Here is a 20,136-nt window from a genome sequence, read left to right on the forward strand (position 1 = left end):
TAAAAATGTTTAATAAACAAGCAGAAGAGATTAAGTTACCAGGCTCTGGAAATTTTTCAAGACTTCTTTAAATCTATATGGGCTGATCAGAAGATACAAACTTAAAGCACAGGTAGCTGGAACAAATTACTTAGGAGAAGATCTGAAATACTAAATGACACAAGCCCTCTAATGAAATTAGAATACATTTACAAATAAGTTTATATATTTAAAGGACAAAATGATGCCACTTCTGTTCAATAATATATAGTTTTACAGTCAAATAGAAAGTAATAATATCTGTCATTAGTTTTAAATACTAATTATGATAAATTTGGTTTATCATCTTTCCTCAGTTCTTTATTAATACATTCTGACCAAGGGTCTTTTGATATTTAAAATGATGTTACAAAGAATGCTAATTTTGCAACATTAACCCAGCGATTCTTGTTGTGGTACACATTCTCATTCACATTTGGTTTGGCATAATTTTTTTTTCTTTTTTTTTTTTAGTTTTTTGTCATAGGGCACGTGTGCTTCCTGTAGACACAGAGAAAGAGACAGAGAAGGAAAGTGAGAAATCACCACACAGGGGGATGGTTATGACACAATCCATTTCTTTACCTCCATTCTCCTCTAGGGATTTTAGGTGAGTGTGCATGCACACACACACACACATGCCCAGTGTAAGTGTCAAGCCCCCGGGTCTGGACTAAGCCAGTGCCCCAAACACTATGCCACCAACTCTTCCCTGGGAGAAGATTTTTGGCTAAAAGGTTAAACATTAAAATTACCCACGGAAGCTAAGGAATCTCCATTTCTGGAAATCTTTCAAAGCAATGTAGATAGCCATCTACCCTGGATTAGCATTGTTTATTTATACTGAGTACTCTCCTATCTATTCTAACAGTAAGACTATTTAATTTCATTATGTAAATAATACCAATTCTTTTTTTGGGGAGAGGTTTTCACTATAGGGCGTGTGCGCTTGCCAGACAGACAGAGAGAGACAGAAAGCAAGAAATCACCCCCCAGGGGGGATGGTCATGCCGCAATCCCTTCTCCTCCATTCTCCTCTCAGGATCTTGGGCACGCACGCACACGCGCCCGGCGTGAGTTTTAAGCCACTGGGTCCAGGACGGGAACCACGGTCGACTACGTGGGAGTCCAGCGACATAGCCATTACGCTAACTGCTGGTTCCCAATAATACCAATCCTTTTAGCCGTCCTTAGAAATGTTCATTCCAACCAACTTCATAATTCTTTTCTAAAAGTTTTAAATTTTTTTGCCCCTAAACTATTGTACTTACAATATTCAGATGATGTATTTATTACTGAATATGAGGAAATTTTATCAGTGTCTAGTATATCTACTTGCTGAATCAAAATCAGAATACTATCTTTTCTTTCCTTCTTTCTTTCCTTGTTTCCTTCCTTCCTTCCCTCCTTCCTTTTTTTCTTTCTTTCTTTTGAGAGATTTTTGCTATAGGGTGTATGCGCTCACCAGAAAGACAGAGAGACAGAAAGCAAGAAATCACCTCCCAGGGGGCATGGCCACACTGCAATCCCTTCTGCTCTAGGGATCTTGGCCATGCATGCACAAACGCCTGGCGTGAGTTTAAGCCACCGGGTCCTGGACTTGAACCATGGTCAACTACGTGGAGTCCAGCAACACAGCCATTACGCTAACTGCTGGTCCAGAATACTATCAAATCTTTGCTTAAATCAGGTATAGTCTTTTCTCTTTTTCATTTTAAGAAATTCAGGTATCTGAACTCTAGTTTTCAGTAGGCTAAAAGTCAAAATAAATGTGTCAAAATATTCAGGCCCAAGACTAGCAGATGGCATAATGGTTACATCACTCGACTCCCCAGCAGGTGACCACGAGTCCTGGACCCAGCGGCTTAACACTCATGCTAGACGCATGTGCATGTATGAACAAAATCCCAAGAGGAAAATGGAGGAGAAGGGATTGTGGAGTGACCATACCCCTGGGGTGTGATTTCTTGCTTTCTCTCTCTCTCTCTCTCTCTGGCAAGTACGCACACCCTATTGAAAAAAATATCTCTTAAAATAAAAGTATAGTGCCACTGCTTAGTACTAGAGCCAAACACGAATGTCCAGGGTATAGTTCCCAGGTCTACCTAAACACGCCAAGTATGCCCATGGGTGTACCATGATCCTGGTTGATTAGAAGTCTAGGGAGAGGATTATAGCATGGAAAGACCTGTTCCTGTCTGTGTGTCTCTCATTAAAAATAATAATAAGCTTAAAAACACACACACACAATAACAATCAGGTGGCATGTAGTGTGAAGACACTGCTCTGTAGGCTAGGATGACATAGGAGGTCCAGGTTTGATTCCTAGTCCAACGTAAAGGTTGGTGTGGCAGCCATGTGACTAATAATCCCAGCAACTAAGGAAGGCTGAGACTGGGGGAACATAAGTTTGAGGGTGGCCTAAGCCCTGTCTATAAAAAAAAAAAGATAGGTGTAGTGGTGTGTGTCTATAGTTCCAATTTCTCAGGAGGCAGATGCTGGAAGATAGCAACATAGCAAGTCGTGGTCTTCAAAAAAAAAAAAAAAAAAAGTTCATGAAAGATCCTGAAGAGTAATTACTCATTAGCAAATTGCTCATTAGCAAATTGGGTTAGCGAATCAAAAAACAAAAACCAGACAATATATAATCAAACATAGTGAGGAGACAGCAGAGCAAAATTCCTGCCCCTAAATGTGATAAGACAATGAGAAACTGTCTTGAAGTGACTACTGTCCCATCAAATATTAAAGCTTCATTATTTTTCTCTGAAAAAAAAAAAAAAAAACTGAAGTATGCTCACTGAAAAAGAAAATAAAATAAAGTCCCAAATTTGGAGTCAAAATACTTGGATTGTAGTGATGGCTTATTAGTTATATCATATGTCACTGCACAACCTATCTCAAGTCTCTGGGCCTTTCTGTGAAATAAGACAGTTTGACTATACCAGTATTTTTTAAACTTTTGTTGACAATCCATTGAAATATAACACACACACATACACACTTTCTCAACCTACTGTGCACATACTAAAATAAAAGATCTATGAATATTCATACACAATGAACTTTTAATATTTTCTGATTTATTCTCGCTCTAAAAAATTCCTGGTTGATAGAATGGTTACGATCGACAAATAACAAGTGGTGGCAAGCATGTAGAGAAACTAGAATTCTTAGTGGTGAGAATGTCAAATAGTATAGCCACTGAAGAAAAGAGTATGGCAATTACTCCTGAAGTTAAACAGAATTACTCCATGTCCCAGTAACTGCACTCGTAGGCATATTTGTAAAAGAACTGAAAATAAATGCTCAAACAAAAAGTTGCACACAAATATTCATAGCCACACTGTTTACAACAGCCAAGATACGGAAACCCAAATAATCCATCAATAGATGAATGGAAAAATAATATGCAGTAAATCCATTCAGTGGAATATTACTCAGTCACAAACAGGAATAAAGTACTGACTCATGCTATAACAAGGATGAACCCTGAAAACATTAAGTGAAAAGTGTCCAGTCACACATGTGCACATACTGTGTGATACCACTCATGAAATGTCCAGAATAAGCCAATCCAAAGAAACAGAAAGTAGATTAGTGTGGTCAGAGGCTTGGAGGAGAGAATAGAGGGTAATTTGCTAATGAGTACAGGTTTTCTTTTATGGCAAAGTAAACATTTTGAAATTACACAATGGTAACAGTTGCACAACCTAGTGAACACACTAAAAATTAACGAATTCAACACTTTAATTTTTTAAAAAAAGTAAATTTTACAGAATGTGAATTATATCTTAATAAAACTATTATAATTAGTTTAGGTTTTTATCATAAAGTATATGTGCTCATCAGAGACAGAGATTAAGAAAGTAAGAAATCACTCCCCAGGGGAGACAGCCCTGCCACAATCCCCTCTCCATTCTTCTCCTAGGATTTTGGGGACACAAGCACATATGCCCAGCATGATTCTCAAGCCACTAGGTCTGGGACTCAAAACACAGCTGGCCATGTGGGAGTACAGTGCCTTAATCACCATGCTACCTGTTGGCCCCAATAAAGCCATTAATTTAAAAAAATGAAATAGAAATTTACTTGTTACAACTAGGAGATTAGATGCTCTTTCTATAGCTTCTCATTCCTATAACAAGTTTAATTTTATTCAAATATCCACTGTGCCATTTGCTTAGATTTTTTTTTTATTTGTTCTTTAAGAAAATCCTGGCATTGAGGCTCAGAAAAAAACTTACCCAAGGTCAAGAGCAATTAAGTGATGATAGAAAGTATTTAAACTCAGTTCTGACTCTGAAGTCCCTGCACCTTACTATATGTAATTATGGCATGCATTTCTGAACATACCATAATATAAAGAACATCTCTGCAAGAGGGGAAAATTTAAAAGCTGTTATTACTTAATATGAGTGATAACATTTTGATACGTTGTGTCAAAGACTGATGTAGCCATTAGAATTATTTTTTGAGTAGAATGTGTATTTAACAACCAAAAATTTGTAAGACTACATACATATTACAATGGACTTTCTAATTTTAGCAATTTGACTAAATCAAAAAATTCTCAAATGGTCCCAATATATTAAACATGAAAGCTAGTACTGACAGGTTTAATCATATCACTTCCAGAAAAAACAAAAAAAGCCCCTGAAATAGCAGCTAATAAAATTTGCTTGTAAATACCTACAGCAGTTAACAAAAATCTGATAACAAAAACACAGTTTTCAGAAATATGCTGACCTAACTGTAAAACTCAAGGTTTAATTGTCACTGGAATTTCGTTAGCTTTAAAAAATCTTTATTTTAAAAGCCAACAATAAAAAAAATTTGTCACAATCAGACAGAATTCTCATATGCCATTTGGTCAGGCAAGACAGTTAATTTCAGAAGGAAAAGTGGAAGAGCACTTTTACTTTAAAATGTCAATACTCTTTTGATTTAATAGCTTGACTATGCAGACACATCTGGCAAAAAATATAGACACTAACATGCTATAATTAACATTATGAAAATGTTTCACTCATTAGCTTTATTAATCCTAGTTTCTTTCCCTTGGTGCTGTGTCTTTTTTTCCTTTACCCTCAGAATCTGTTTGATAGCCAATAAACACAAATTTCCAGTCTCTTTATTAACCACAAAAGAGAGAGCTTACCATGGGATGTCAGTGTATGTGTGTGTGTACCTGTTCCTGTCTCTTCAAAAGTGTGTAGACATGTGTATGATAAATGGCAATCTTCCCTAATTAATTTTCTTTAAGTATTCTGTCTACTATATTTACTTGTCCACATCCCTGGCCTAAAATTACTTAAATGTGAACACAAAAACAAAAATAGTGAACTAAATAACCTAGATATACACAAAATTACCTACTATATCTCAACTGGTTCTAACCTGTATTCTATTTCTCAGAATTTCTCTTACAATGTAGTTTGCTTAGATTATAAAAGAGAGAGAGAAAAAAAACAATATTAGTAGTAAAATAAGTTTTTTTAAAAAAAACTAAAGACAATCTTAAGAAAAGCTGCCCTTACAAAAACATTTACAATTTATAACAGTAATATTAATCTTTGGAAACTAAGTTCCCATATCACCACTTTCTAATTTTCAATAAGATTCTGTTTTTAAACAAGAAAACTCAGTTCATCTAACTATAGTCTATCAATTCCATCTCTGCACTTTAAATATCACTGTACATTGACAAATTTACAAACATTTTTATTAAAATAAGAAAACCCAGGACTAGACAGCTGCAGTAGCACCCAGCGGTTGACTCTGCAACTTCGCAGGCAGAGAATACATGAGCAGCCCAGGTTCAATTTCCAGCCCACCCTAGAAGCCGACATAGTGGCAGATGTCTGTATTCCTACCTACTCAGGAAGCTGAAGCCAAATTGGTACACAGTGAAGCCCCTGTCTTTAAAAAACAAAAGAAAACAAAAACCCACCCAGACAATTAAAACATCTAACCTTTCAAATCACATTTTCAATTCTTAAAAATAATACTTTGTATACTCACAGATAAATGATGATACACGTTTTGAAACCAAAGGCTTTCTCTCAAAGAATAAATAAGTTGTCCCATCCATCCTTCCCTCATTTAAAACAAGGCTGCTATTTTTGGCTGTGAAACAGGCTGAGACGTCTCCTGTCATGTGTGTATTAATCAAAATACTGGCAAGGAGAAACTTACAATTTTAAGGAGTACTTCTGTTATAGTTTGATGTGTTAGCAGATTATGAACAGGAAAAAAATGTTTGGTAAACTGCTACTATACTTCATTTCAAAAGAAAACCTAAAACTCAGACTATAACCAATAACTCCACAATTTATGCTAATTTTTCATGTTTCCTATTACCCTAGACATTTGTTTTGAGTGTATTAACAGTAAACTCATCACTAATTTCTCAAAGATTAAATCTCCTACCCAGGAGATGAATTACAAATATCTGGTACTATATTTCAAATTACTTTAAAATAAAATACATAAAATGGCCTTAAGTTAAAGAACCACACAAAGGTACTTCTGAAAACCACAGTGGGTTATAAATTGGTAGGAAAATATAGCTGTCCTTAAATCTAAGTTTGTAGAAAAGTTAGCAACAGAATATACAAGTAGAAATAGGAAAAAGTAAAAATATGAAAAAAACTACCTCCAAGTTTTGTGCTTAGCCCCAAGCCAAAAAACCCCCCAAAAAAACCAACTATACTGCTAAGTGAATCTGGTTTATCCTGTATTTGTTTCTTTACTATGGTTACAGGAAAATCGTCTATTAGATGGCTATTCATGTCTGACTCTAAGTAAAGCAAATGAACAAATACATTAACTTTAAAGAAATCTAAACAGAGGGACCAGCAGTTAGTGTAATGGCTATGCTGCTGAACTCCCATGTAGTCGACCGCGGTTTGAGTCTTGGACCCAGTGGCTTAAACTCACACCAGGCACATGTATGTGCGTGCCCAGGATCCTGAGAGGAGAACGGAGGAGAAGGGATTGAGGCGTGGCCATCCCCCCTGGGGGATGATTTCTTGCTTTCTATCTCTCTCTGGGGAGCGCATGCACCCTATAGCAAAAAAAAAAAAAAAAAAAGGAAAGAAATCTAAACAGAAAAACAGAGAAGACTCAATCCAGATTACAGTAGAATATATTATAACATAAACTTTCTCCAGTAGAAAACACACAATCATTAAAAAAAAAAAAAAAAGAATTGTGGGAAATGCAAACTAATAAAAGGCAAACAGGGATAAAGTATTTTTACTCTAATAAAACTCTTAGGAAAAAAGAGCATAAAATTCTTCTATATAAATGTATTATAAAAAACATATCATCCCTAGTTTTCACTGTAATTACACCTAAAGACATTAGCGGGCTTCACTGTCACTGGACACATATTTATAATTTCTTACAACTTAGAAAAAAGCATGCACATTTGAAATGTAGATCTTGCAAAAAATCTGTAACAAAAAAAACAGCAGACGATGTGCTGTAGTAGAAACTGTTCTAGACTTGGAAAAAAGAGATTCAGTGAGGAAAAAAATCTATGGAACCTTTGGGCATATTAGAAAAAGGTGCTCCACTATGAGTGGTCACAGCTCTGGCCTGATAACTGAAGTGCAGGCAGGACGTCAGTCCCCTTTTAAACCCTCCACGCTGTGCAATATTATCAACTTCACATCTAGCAAACTCAAAATTGGCTCTACCACTTACTAGCTTAGTGTCTTAAACTAATGATTTAACCGAGGCTCAATTTCTTTAGCTCCCAAATTAAGATTACAGAGTCCCAATAACAGGATTACTATGAGCATTACATAGAATATTGTTTGCTAAAGCACCTAGTACAGAATGGCAAAATGATGACAACAACAAAAATTATCTCCTCACATAGAAAAATAGAAGTCTCTCTCTCTTTTTTTAATCTAAAAAACAGTAAACCAACAAGAAATAAAAAGTAAATTCAGCATCTCTATCTGAAATCTGAAATCCTTCAAACTTTAAACTTTCTGAGAACTGATGTGATGCCATAAGTGGAAAATTATCTTCAGGCTATGAGTGAAAAGTGTGCATAATAAATTTCTTGTCTAGATTGGGTACCATCCCTAAGATATCTCATTATATGTATATGAATATTCCAAAATATATTTTAAAAATCTGAAATCTGAAACATCTCTGGTCCTTAGCATTTCAGATAATGGATGCTCAATCTGTACTACATTCAAGTTAACTTACTCTTACAGGGAGAAAAAAGTAATGGATATGGCAACATTTCTCAACCTGACTTTATCGACTTTTTTTTTTTTTTCAGATTTATTTAAATTTATTATTATTATTATTTGATAATTTGCTACAGGGCACATGTGCTCACCAAAGAGAGAGAGAGGAAGTGAAAAAGTAAGCAGGCAGGTCTGGGACTCAAACCATATAGGTGTCCAGTGTCTTAACCAACACACCACCTGCTGGCCCCTTCTATCAACTTAACAGTAGTTCAGTGAGCACTTATGTGTATGCATGTGTGCATGGATGTGCAGGCAGGGGAAACAATAAATTCAATGATCGATCAGTCACACTTGGGAACATAGATACACTGGTCATAACTGTCTCTTGAAAATGCATAAAGTCTACTAACATGCAAAAGACTCTAAGTCCTGTAATAAACTGTTTAGCTCATTAAACCCATGTTCTTGAAATTTATTTAGTCACAGAATTCTTTTTTGTTTCGTTTATAGCTACTGAATTTCGTTGGTCTACCTTTTATCATTTGTCTTTTTCAGAATGAAATTTGGGTACAGTATAGGGAATTCGGAGCCGTATTTTGTATATAAAGCCACGTGAACAGTATCAGTTCTTATTTCTGGTCATAAAGAACACACTTTTTTTCTTTAAAGAGTTATTTTTCTAGAGGGCACATGGACTTGCTGTAGAGACAGAGTGAGACAGAGAGGCAGAAAGCAAGAAATCACCCCCGGGAGTATGGCCACACTGCAATCCTTCTTCAGTCTCCTTTTGGGATTTGGGACACACATGCATACACATCCAGCATGAGTTTTAAGCCAGCTGGTCCAGGACTTGAACTGCGGTTGACTATGTGGGAGTCGAGAGACATAATCTTTATGACATCCATTAGTCCCACAAAGAACATATTTTAAGCTAGTTATTAATTTCATTACTATATTATAAACTTCAAGGAAATCAGAAATACAAAATTTTAAAATTGTTTTTCAGTACTTTTCTGTGAGTGTGATAGAGAATTTTAAGATTTTAAATTTTAGGCCACATGTAGACTTTTTATATCTAAAAAATTTCAATCTGTTGCAATGATTAAATAGTTAAGCTACATGCTTTAGTTCTATGTAGCTAGTAGTAAACGATGATACATTAGTAGTTATATGGCCTTTCCAAGAAAACATTTACTCTGGAATTCAAAGTGCCATTACTTACATGCTCTCAAATCCCTCTTCCTCCCCGTACACATTAGTGTTAATGCACAACCTAAAGCAAAAAGTCTACTTTTAGGATTATTCTACTATTTTTACTTACCTAATATTTTCACAGCATAATGAGGACTTTCTAAGACAATTCCTTCCTCTGTGTCAAATATAGGGTTATCTATTCCAGTCTTTGGAGGAATTTGGGCTAGTTTCTTAAGTCTCATGGAAGAATTAAGATCAAGTTCTTGCTTTTTCCCTTCTTCCTCTCGCCTACGCCTCATATCCTCCTGTTGCTGCCGAATACGCTCCAACTGTGCGCTTCGACGTACTGGCATCATCCTGGTGCCCAAATCTCCAGGGCAGTCAACAGCCATCTCTCGGTGCTTCTGATGTTCCTCTGGTGATGCAAGATCAACATTTTTTACTTCGCTGTCTGATTCCTCTGTAACATGCCCATTCAAATGGGAAGTTGTCATGGTTATCTATAAAAACCTGTACAACTTTTTATAAATCAATTTTTCCTATAAAGCCAATGCTCTTGATTCTGTAGTATAAAATCCATGTTACTTCAAAAAAAAAAAAAAACTTCTCACATCTCAAAATAATGCTATGAAAAAGTATCCATGAAGGAAATCTAAGAGGAAAAATGGGGGAAAAATATAAGAATTACAACATAAAAGCAGATTTTATGTAGCCTACTTTCAATATCCACACACAAGAAAATATCTATCAAATTTTTATTTTGCTGTGTAAATTAAGTACTTTCATTTTACAGAAAATGCTGAGGAAATCAAAGTTTTTGTTTGTTTGTTGTTTTTTGTTTTTTTAAGTCCCCTCCCAAGAATTTGAAGCACACTCTTCAATTTTACAGCTGAGAAAAATGATACATCGGAAGGTCTACCAATGCGGGAAAGTAAAAGTTCCAAGTATGAGTCTGGTAGAGAATTGAAGTATAAAAGGGTGTTTTATACTTCAATCATCTTTTTACAGTTGTCTCAACATAGTACACATGATGCTAAATTAATACACATGGGATTGAAATAGCTTCCTAGTTAACTGTTGAAAAAAAGTAATGACATTCAACTGATTTGCCATGTAGCAAGCCGTGTCAGTGGCTCACATGAAACATAGGCAGTATTTTGGAAGACTATTCGTTCATTTTGGGGAGTTTCTGAGATGAAGATACCCAACAAACAAAAAACTTTAATTAGGCATCTATAAGATAAAACCACATTAAGTAAGAAAAGGATTACATAGTTATCAACCTTTGTAATTGGTCACATTTTAAAAAAGAACTGATGTTAACTATAATGATTTAGAAAAAATGGTAGTATTTGTTACCATTCAAAAAATGTTTAAGTCATATGGTACATTGGAAAGTATATACTGAACTTGGAGACAAGAAAGTTAATTTTCATTATGGTTCTGCCACTTCCTCTAGCTTTAGGATTTAAGACCAGTTTTTGTCTCTGAACCTCAGCTTCACTTGGAAAATTTATGCACAGAATTGTTCTGAGTTGTAAATGAGATAATGTATGCCAGTTATGGAATTAAAAATATACTATTAGTATTAACTTGATTTCTCCTATTAAAAATCCTTCAATATATTTTAGACAAGAAAATATTTTAACGTATGACACTGTCTTCTCATCAAGCCATTTTCAGACACAAATAGGCAGATTGTTTATGTATGTGTAAACCCACACATTAAATCTAATTAGTCTTCTTTCACTTGAGACTTTAAAAATATTTACAGTAATAAACTTACTACCTCCTTGAGTTGAGCAGCATTTCAGTAAATAGGGTGGTTAGAGTACAATGTAAACTAAGCAAAAGCTGGATTTTCAGGAGATATTCCTAATTACCAATCTTTTCTCAAATCACAGTACAAATAATGAGATAGATAGTTGAACACAAAACCACCTGTGCTATGAGGAAAGTCACTAGGTCAACACTCAGGAAAATGGATGCAAGCTACATAAGCCATTAAAATTACATTTTCAGAAGAATTACAGTATTGTAGAATTTTCTGTTTACTATCCAAATTTTAACTTCTTATTTATAACTTTGTGATCTACAAATAGGTACCTTATTTATCATTAGATTACCTTTTTTACTAAAATAAGAGCTATTAGTCTGTTAGTAATTCTTAAGTTTTATATGTTGATTATACAGAAATGCACATTCAGCTTTTTTAACATTTTCATTACAAGTAAGCAGAAATTTGTATAGGAGTTACTGTAATACTACACTTAATTTTACTTTAAAAAATCTAGGCGTGTACATATTTTCAGAAAATTAAAACCTTAAGCTTTCTTGGGACCAGCAGTTGGCGTAATGGCCATGTCACTGGACTCCCATGTAATCGACCACAGTTCAAGTCCCAGACCCAGTGGCTTAAACTCACACCAGGTATGTGCACGTGTGTGCCCAAGACCCCGAGAGGAGAATGGAGAAGGGATTGCGGCATGGCCATCCCCCCGGGTGGGTGGGTGGTGATTTCTTGCTTTCTATCTCTCTGTCTTTCTGGCAAGTGCATGCACCCTATAGCAAAAACCTCTCAAGAAAAATAAAAAAACTTTAAACTTTCTCTATTTACCATAATTACTGGATATTGAAAATAAGGCTTAATAATAAATAATACATTTTTTTACCTAATACATATGATAGTTTAAAAATATAAACTGAAATTAAAATTCAGCTCAAAAACTCTAAGGCTATGTCAATATTTTCTACACTAAGTCATGAGGGAAAATTATACAAGACCATGCAAGAGACTAGGTCAAGTGATCTAGGTCAGAATTCATGCTTAGACTATTGGTATCATTTCTGTATGCTTGTTTATCTAGATCTAGTCTTTGACTCTCAGAAAAACTTCTGCAACCTGGCATTACTCCACTTAAAATTCTGGTTTGGTTATCTCCCAATGTTCACAGACTATTGGGAGAGACACAAACAAAATAATTATTATTCCCCAATGGATCTCTTCTCACTACATTCTAGATTTGTTAAAGACAGGGGTCATGTTTTTATACCCACGGTGTTTATCTTGATACATGTCATAAAGGAAATGACCAATGAATATTCTTCAACTGAACTTGAAATGTCATAAATTCACAAAAGATGCACAATGGACACTAAAACAGTCTGTAGTGAGGGGTGATAGGAAACACTCAAGACATAATGATTCAGGGAACCAGCAGTTAGCGTAATGGCTATGTCGCTGGACTCCCATGTAGTCAACCGCGGTTCGCGTCCTGGACCTGGTGGCTTAAAACTCACGCCAGGCGTGTGTGCGTGAGTGCCCAAGATCCCGAGAGGAGAATAGAGGAGAAGGGATTGTGGCGTGACCATCCCCCCTGGGGGGTGATTTCTCGCTTTCTGTCTCTATGTCTCTCTCTGTCTGTCTGGCGAGTGCACACGCACTATAGCGAAAATCTCTTAAAAAAAAAAAAAAAAAAAGACATAATGATTCTTATCTTTGTGTTACATTTCTATGGGCAACTAAAAATTAGCCAGACAGTAAGGAAGTACATGACCATATGTCACTTCCAGAAAACAGAACAGAATAGAATAAAGCTAGATGAGACAATGGGAGTATGCTGTACATGAATAATGACAAAACTGGAAAGGCAAGCAAGAGACCAGACCAAGAAGGGATTTCTGTTTGTTTGTTTTAAGAGAGATTTTCTACTGTAGTATGTGTGCACTCACCAGAGAGACAGAGACAGAGAAATAGAAGGTGAGAAATCACCCCCCCAAGAGGGGATGGCCATGCCCCGATCCCTTCTCCTCCAGTCTCCTCTCGGAATTTTGGGCACACACACCCAGTGTGAGTTTTAAGCTGCCAGGCCCAAGACCTGAATTGTGGTCAACTACATGGGAGTCGAGCAACATAACCATAACATCTGCTGATCCCAACTGAGGAGTTTTATAGCTAAAAGCACTTTCCCTGAAAGTAGAAAGAATCAGTAAAGGATTTTAAACAGGATCACATGAAGTGGAAGTGTAGAGAACTGACTGAAGGTTGACAATAAGTCCAGTTTGAAAGTATCTATAAGAAATGGGATCCTGGGCCAGCCAGCGCTATGATGATTAAGGCAGCTGGATCCCACGTGGCTAACTATGCAAGCCCACATGCCCTGTAGCTAATTAAAAAGAAAGGAAAAGAAATGGCATCCTGAACTAAAACAGTAAGATGGAGCAAAGTTATATTCGAGAAATACATATGGTGGCCAGCAGGTCGTGTGGTGGCTAAGGCACTGTATCCCACATGGCCAGCTCCATAGTTCTAGTCCCAGACCTGATGCCTTGAAAAATACTTCAGGCACAAGTGCATGCATGCCCAAAATCCCAAGAAGAGAATGGAAGAACTGCAGCATGGCCATCCCCCCAGGGGGTGATTTTTCATTTTGCCTCTGTCTCTGGTGAACACAGGCACAAAAATCTAAAAAAGTAAAAGAAATACATAAGCTATAGAATCAGTATGACTTAATATCTCTTGCACATAGTAGGGGAAAAAGATGAGGAGAAAGAGGAGAAGAAAGTAGTAGTAATAGTAGTAACAACAACTACAACTATAGCTAATATTTTTTTAAAATAAATAATTATATTTATTACTGTTATTTTGTTTTTAAATTGCTGTAAGACACAAGCACTCACCAGAGACAGAGAGACAGAAAGAGAAAGTGAGAAATCAAGCCACCAGGCCTGGGACTCGAACCGTGGTCAACCATGTGGGAGTTCAGTGCTTTAACCACTACACCACCTGCTGGCCCCGCGAATATGTTTTTAATTGCTAGAGGGCATGTGCAAGAGAGACAGAGAGAGAGAGAGAGACAAAGCACTCCCCAGTGCTGAGTGGTTGTGCAACAATCTCTTCTCCATTTCTGTACCCTGTTAGGAGTTGGGACATGCAAACGTCTGCACCTGGCTTTAAGTCAATGGGGCCAGGATTCAACCAGTGTGGAATGTGGCTCCCTTAATCATTAGGCTAAGGGGCCAGACTAACTACAGCTAACATTTACAACTCTAGAAGTATGCCTGTTTTGTAGATGATGAATGGGGATTAAAGTAGGCCTTGAAAGCAAGATGGAAGAACAACAAATGGGCCATATAACCCAAAGGCAGGAAAACCAAAGGTATGTGGGGACAGTACAAGTAAGGCTAGTTAAATTAAAATAGAAGAATAGTGGAAGATATGATTAGAAAGTCTGACTGGGGTCTAGTTTATATAAGGTTTTAAATATTAATCCTTAATTCTGGAGGTAAAAGAACCAAAGATTTAGAAAAGAGGAGTGATTTTTAAACAAAAGAAATTGACCATTTACCCCTGGATAGGTACTAGAGATAATATAGTTTGAGTATGTTCCCTGAAAATTTATGGGCTGAGCCACTGTAATGGGATTAAGAAAGTAATCTGATTATGGTATTCAAAGGTGAGGCCTTTGCACAGAAATCAGGATTAAAGTCACTACGGTAAGGTCCCCATGACTGAATTCCAGTGGGTTTATAAAAGAGATATATGGAACCCAGACCATGTTTTTCTGTCCTCCACCATGCTGTGGTACAACCCCACCACAGTTGACTTCTGGATCACAGACCTCCAAATTGTGAGCTATATAAACCTCTATTTTTATAAATCACCAGCTTCAGGTATTTCCTATTACAGGTACTGGAACAAACTAGAACAAGAAACAAGATTCCCGCCCATGACTTTACCTAACGAAATTTCCCATGGTGATCTAGAAATTAATGGGTTCAAAATCAAAGCTCTATTTCTCCTTAATTCCCTCAAGTTCTCTTTATTCTTCTCTATTTCCAATTTTAATTAATGCCACTATGACCACCTAGTTACCTAAGACATAATGTTTAAGAGAACAGTCTCCAACATCAGATTTCCTACAATCTTAAGCTTTGCCTACACTTCTTGTTACTCTTAGTTCAAATACATCCTCCTAGGATCCTATAATCCCTGTCACATACTTCATCAAGCAGGGCAAAAGCTATTTATATCTTTGTCTTCAGACATTTATATCTTCCATCAGAGTAGGGCTTTCTTAAGGTCAGAAAGCAGTCAGACTCACTCTGAATCCATGACACTGCCCACCACCAGGTCAAACAAACAGAAGGCTTTAGAATATGAACGTGATTCTAAGGCTATCATTCTTAACCATTATCCTTGGGTGGCTGTGAATAACAATTCATAAACTACCATGGAGAATGCAGGAAGAAAGTCAAATAGAAAGGGAGGAAAATCAAAGGGAGCTATGGGTTAGTGTTGGATGAATTAATTTCAAGGTGACTGTAGATTACTCAGGCAAATGACCTCACTGGCAGAGATTGATCTTGTTCACCTCTGTAGCCATTATACCTAGTAAGGGGTAAATACTTAAGCACATGAGCAAGTCAATCCTTTATTCAGAACCTCTGATGTCTTTCACATTATCAGGAGAATATAGATCAAACTCAAAAGGTGAATCCAACTTTTCAAACTATATTTTTTACTACTCTTCTACAAAAATCTTCTAATTTAATCCCTTCATTTGTCCCTATCCTATATCCTTTTTCTTCCTCCCAAATGCCTATAAACTACTTCAGTTATCTACCTTCAAAATCTGTCTTAATCCCCACGTCCTTCAAGAAATCTTTCCAGACCACCTCTATTCAATAATGATCTTACCATAGAACACTCTGAAACACAGTGCTCACAAGTTAATTCATGAGGGCCATGAAGATCCTAAAGTTATTCCAGAACCAAAAAAATAATTATGATGTATCTTAGGTCCTATAGTTCTTATTTTTTAGAGAGATTTTTGCTATAGGGTGCTGGAGAGACAGTGAGAAACAGAGAGACAGGAGACAAGAAATCATCCTCTGGGGGGGAAGGGGGGGGATGGCCATGCCATAATCCCTTCTCCTCCATTCTCCTCTGCGGATTTTGGACAGGAGTACACACACGCCCCGTGTGAGTTTTAAGCCATCAACAGTGGTCAACTATGTTGGAACTCAGTGATGTAACCATTATGCCATCTGCTAGACACCCTTATAGTTTTAAAAATTAGGATCATTACAGATTTGGGGCAATCTATGAATACTCCAGCTCACATATGCAGTCAATACATATCAATAAACAGTCAGAGAGTCCCAGATGAAAGTAACTGCACTCTTCTGTTCTTGAAAAATATATTTTTTCTAAGTCCTCTGATAGGGTCAGCAGGTGGCATAGTGGTTAAGATGTTGAATACCGCATGGCAGACTAAGCAGTTTCAGTACTAGATCAAAACATGCTGGGCGTGTATGCATGCGCCCAAAATCCTGAGAGGAGAATGGAGAAGGGACTGCAATGGGACTAGTCCTGTGAGGGGTGATTTCTTACTTTCTCTGTCTCCCTCTGTCAAGTTCACAAGCCCTAAGACAAAAATCTAAAACAAACAAACAAAAACTTCTGACAATTCAGAAGCTGGTAAATGACTGAACTAGAAAATCATCTTCTTATGTGTAAATAATATACAGTCTTACAAAGATAATGCACTTACAAATGACTAGCCTTAATTCCTTTCTTCTTAATCCTCCAATTATAAGTCTAAAGCAAAGAGAGGATACTTCAAAAGCCCAATTTTAAATCTCAATTAGATTCCTGCTCCCACTCCCACCAGAAAGCAAAATTGCTAAGACATGGAACCAACCCAAATGCCCCCATACGACTGAACGGATTGAAAAACTGTGGCACATATACTCTATGGAATACTATTCAGCCATTAAGAGCAACCAAACCCTGGCTTTTGACAGAAAGTGGAAGACTATGGAAGATTTACTGCTGAGTGAAGCAAGCCAGGCTATGAAGGAGAGTCTCTGTATGACCCCCACTTAATATATACCGAATGTCCGCACTCTATAACTGAAACAGACGGGCTAAAGGATGTACAAACACAAGAGATGGATGTGAATGCCAGATGTGGTGTGTGTAGAGGAGTGGGGCCTGGGGAAAAACATTTGAAGGAGGGATACAAAGAAAGCATTATTGAGACAGGGAGGCAGTGTTGTTATATTTTGATCAACTCCACCGGGGAGAAATGTTCACATATTGAAATGATCACCTTGTGGGACCAGCAGGTGGCATGGTGGTTAAGGTGCTGGACATTCCTACATGGTCAACCGAGGTTCGAGTCCCGGACCTGGTGGCATGCTTTCTCACTTTCCTTCCCTTCTCTCTGTGCGTCTCTCACTGGTCATATTGAAATGAATGAATGAATAAATAAAATTAAATAAATAAATAATTGGGAAAAAAAAAGAAAAAAAAGACCACCTTGTAAGCTAAATAATGTGACTGAATGTATTAAAAACTGTAAATGAAAAAATGTTTCAGAAAAAAAAATATGTATTTGATGACTTCAGTAAGATATCTAGCCCCAGCTAGGTGCTACTTTTATAGGATGTCTAAAGTTAGACTTTTGTTCATGGAAATGTATATATCAGCTGTGTTTTTTATATGAAAATACTTAGATTAAGATCTTTAGTATTTCAATAAAATATGGGGGAAAAGCAGACAGTGGTGAAGTTGAGTGGGAAATGGCAGAGGGTAAGAGATAGGGAATCAAGGATGGAGGGGGAGGAAAACATACAGAAAACAAGAAATGGAAAATTATTTGCTGACAATATCATGTTTGTTGATATGCTTGATTGAGACAATATACAGTGTACTCTGTATGCTGTAATGATGTACAGTGAATGAATGCAAATAAATTTAAATAAAAGAAAAAGAAAGCAAAAATAAGAAATCTTTACATAGTTCACAAAACAAAAAAAATGAATTTTTTAGCTTAACAGGCCAAAGCTACTTGAATGTTAACTTGGAGAGAAAGGGCTTTTGCTTGTGTGAACTGGCTATGAGGGTAGGATAAGAGGAAGCTTAAGATTGGGGAAGTCTGCAATAGTCAAAGGGTACACAGGCCCCATGAAAACAATACTAGGAAATATAACCATTTGTGTCCCACCTGGGTCACCAAAAACTGTTATCAAACTCAAATCAGGTTCATTCGCCCAAGTGCTATAAAACCAAATCATAGGCACATGGTGTGATGAAGGAAAGTACAGCTTTATTGCAGAGCGCAAAGCAAGGAGTGGGCACCTCATGCTGAATAGACCCGGTCTCCCTATGACATTCCCCACAGGCATTTTGGAGAAGTGTCCCCCCCGTCCCCCCCGCTATAGGGCGCCAGACAGACAGAGAGAGACAGAGAGACAGAAAGTGAGAAATCACCCCCCAGGGGGGATGGTCTCGCCATAATCCCTTCTCCTCCATTCTCTTCTCGGGATCTTGGGCACACACGCACACGCGCCTGGCGTGAGTTTTAACCCACCGGGTCCGGGATGCGAACTGCAGTCGACTACGTGGGAGTCCAGTGACATTAGCCATTATGCTAACTGCTGGTCCCCTTCCCACAGACATTTTTAAAGGCAAAATTAGGGGCAGAGGTCCCAAGTGCAAGATTAGTTCAGTGATTAGTTCAAGAGGACATGATCATCTAATGGGCATTCTTGATTGGTGAGGCCTTAGATAAACACATTTCTGTTCAGATTTCTGGAGCCATTCAGTCTGGGGTCTTTGAGCTCACAGCCAGCAGTTTCCAGCCTATAAAACATCTTACATATTAAAATGAAAACTTTGTCTTTAAGTGAGGGTTTTAGAGGTCAAATGGCCCTTATTCACAGTCAATGTTGTTGCATTATCATAACCAAAGTCTGAAGACATACCCCTTATGCTGCTGCGCCCTTACAATGTAAATGGACCTTATATTTCAAGAACCTTAGAAAATACATTAGGGGCTCCCTACTCAGTTTCAAGAGTAAGAAAACAAGACAGGTTAGTAGGAAGACATCTCCTATATAATCGTTTCTTAACTTTTAGGCACAAGGATGTAAAAGATATACTATGTATGAACAGGTTCAGTCTATATTAGTGTTCAGAACTCTAGAATTTTTTTCAATGTGTCTTTCCTCCCTTTCTCTAGCAAGTAATGCCCTCTGACCAGCAGCAGCTGGGAAGTCTCATTTTAAGTGATCAGCATTCCTCTGACATTCTAAGAGGTTAGACTATTTGTTTCCATAGAAACAGCTTTGTCAGCTAACACAGGATTCAGGCCAAGAATAGTGAAAAGAACTTACATTATGCAAACTGGAAAAACCTTGTCTACTGTCCACTTAATTTCTCTTCTCTGGTATTTCAACAAAATTCAGGCCAGCTTTCTTTCTCTGTAAAATAGGAAAAAGGGATGATCAATCAAGTATTAAAGTCCAAAGTATTTTTGAGGAGGTGGGAAGGCAAGAAGAAAGGGTTTAATTCAATGTGAGATTCAATTCTGTTTGTAGCTGATAAGAATTTCTTAGTACAAAGTCATAAAAATGAACCACTACCACCACCACCCCTCATCTCTAATAGAAAGCTAAATATAGTTATCCAATTTCCCAGCAATTCTACTCCTACATATATACCAAAAGAAATAAAAACAATATCTACACCAAAAAAAACTTGTGCAAAAATATTCACAGCAGCATTAATCATAATCACGAATGGAAAAAATCTAAATGCTCATTAACTGATAAATAGATAATAAAAAGTTATATATCTATATATGAAATATTATTGGGTAATAGAAAGAAATAAAGTACTGATATATGCTACAAT

General features: G+C 36.9%; 1 protein-coding gene across 3 annotated transcripts in view; it reads right to left on the reverse strand.

Moving 5' to 3' along the window:
- Positions 1-19,705, reverse strand: part of PALS1 (protein associated with LIN7 1, MAGUK p55 family member) — a 62,955-nt gene extending 43,250 nt beyond the window's left edge. For 2 of the 3 annotated variants that reach the window (XM_014591707.2, XM_014591705.2), the window contains exons 1-2: positions 19,617-19,705; positions 9,559-10,083 (exon numbers count right to left, since the gene is read on the reverse strand). In XM_014591707.2, coding sequence (XP_014447193.1) covers positions 9,559-9,925 — 367 coding nt within the window. In that variant the 5' untranslated portion in view covers positions 9,926-10,083; positions 19,617-19,705. The remainder of the gene's footprint in view (positions 1-9,558; positions 10,084-19,616) is intronic. The other variant, XM_014591708.1, reaches the window with a different exon arrangement.
- Between the last annotated feature and the right edge of the window lie 431 nt (positions 19,706-20,136).

The sequence above is a fragment of the Tupaia chinensis genome, unplaced genomic scaffold (assembly GCF_000334495.1).
Source record: "Tupaia chinensis unplaced genomic scaffold, TupChi_1.0 Scaffold000609_1, whole genome shotgun sequence".
Taxonomy (NCBI): Eukaryota; Metazoa; Chordata; class Mammalia; order Scandentia; family Tupaiidae; genus Tupaia; species Tupaia belangeri.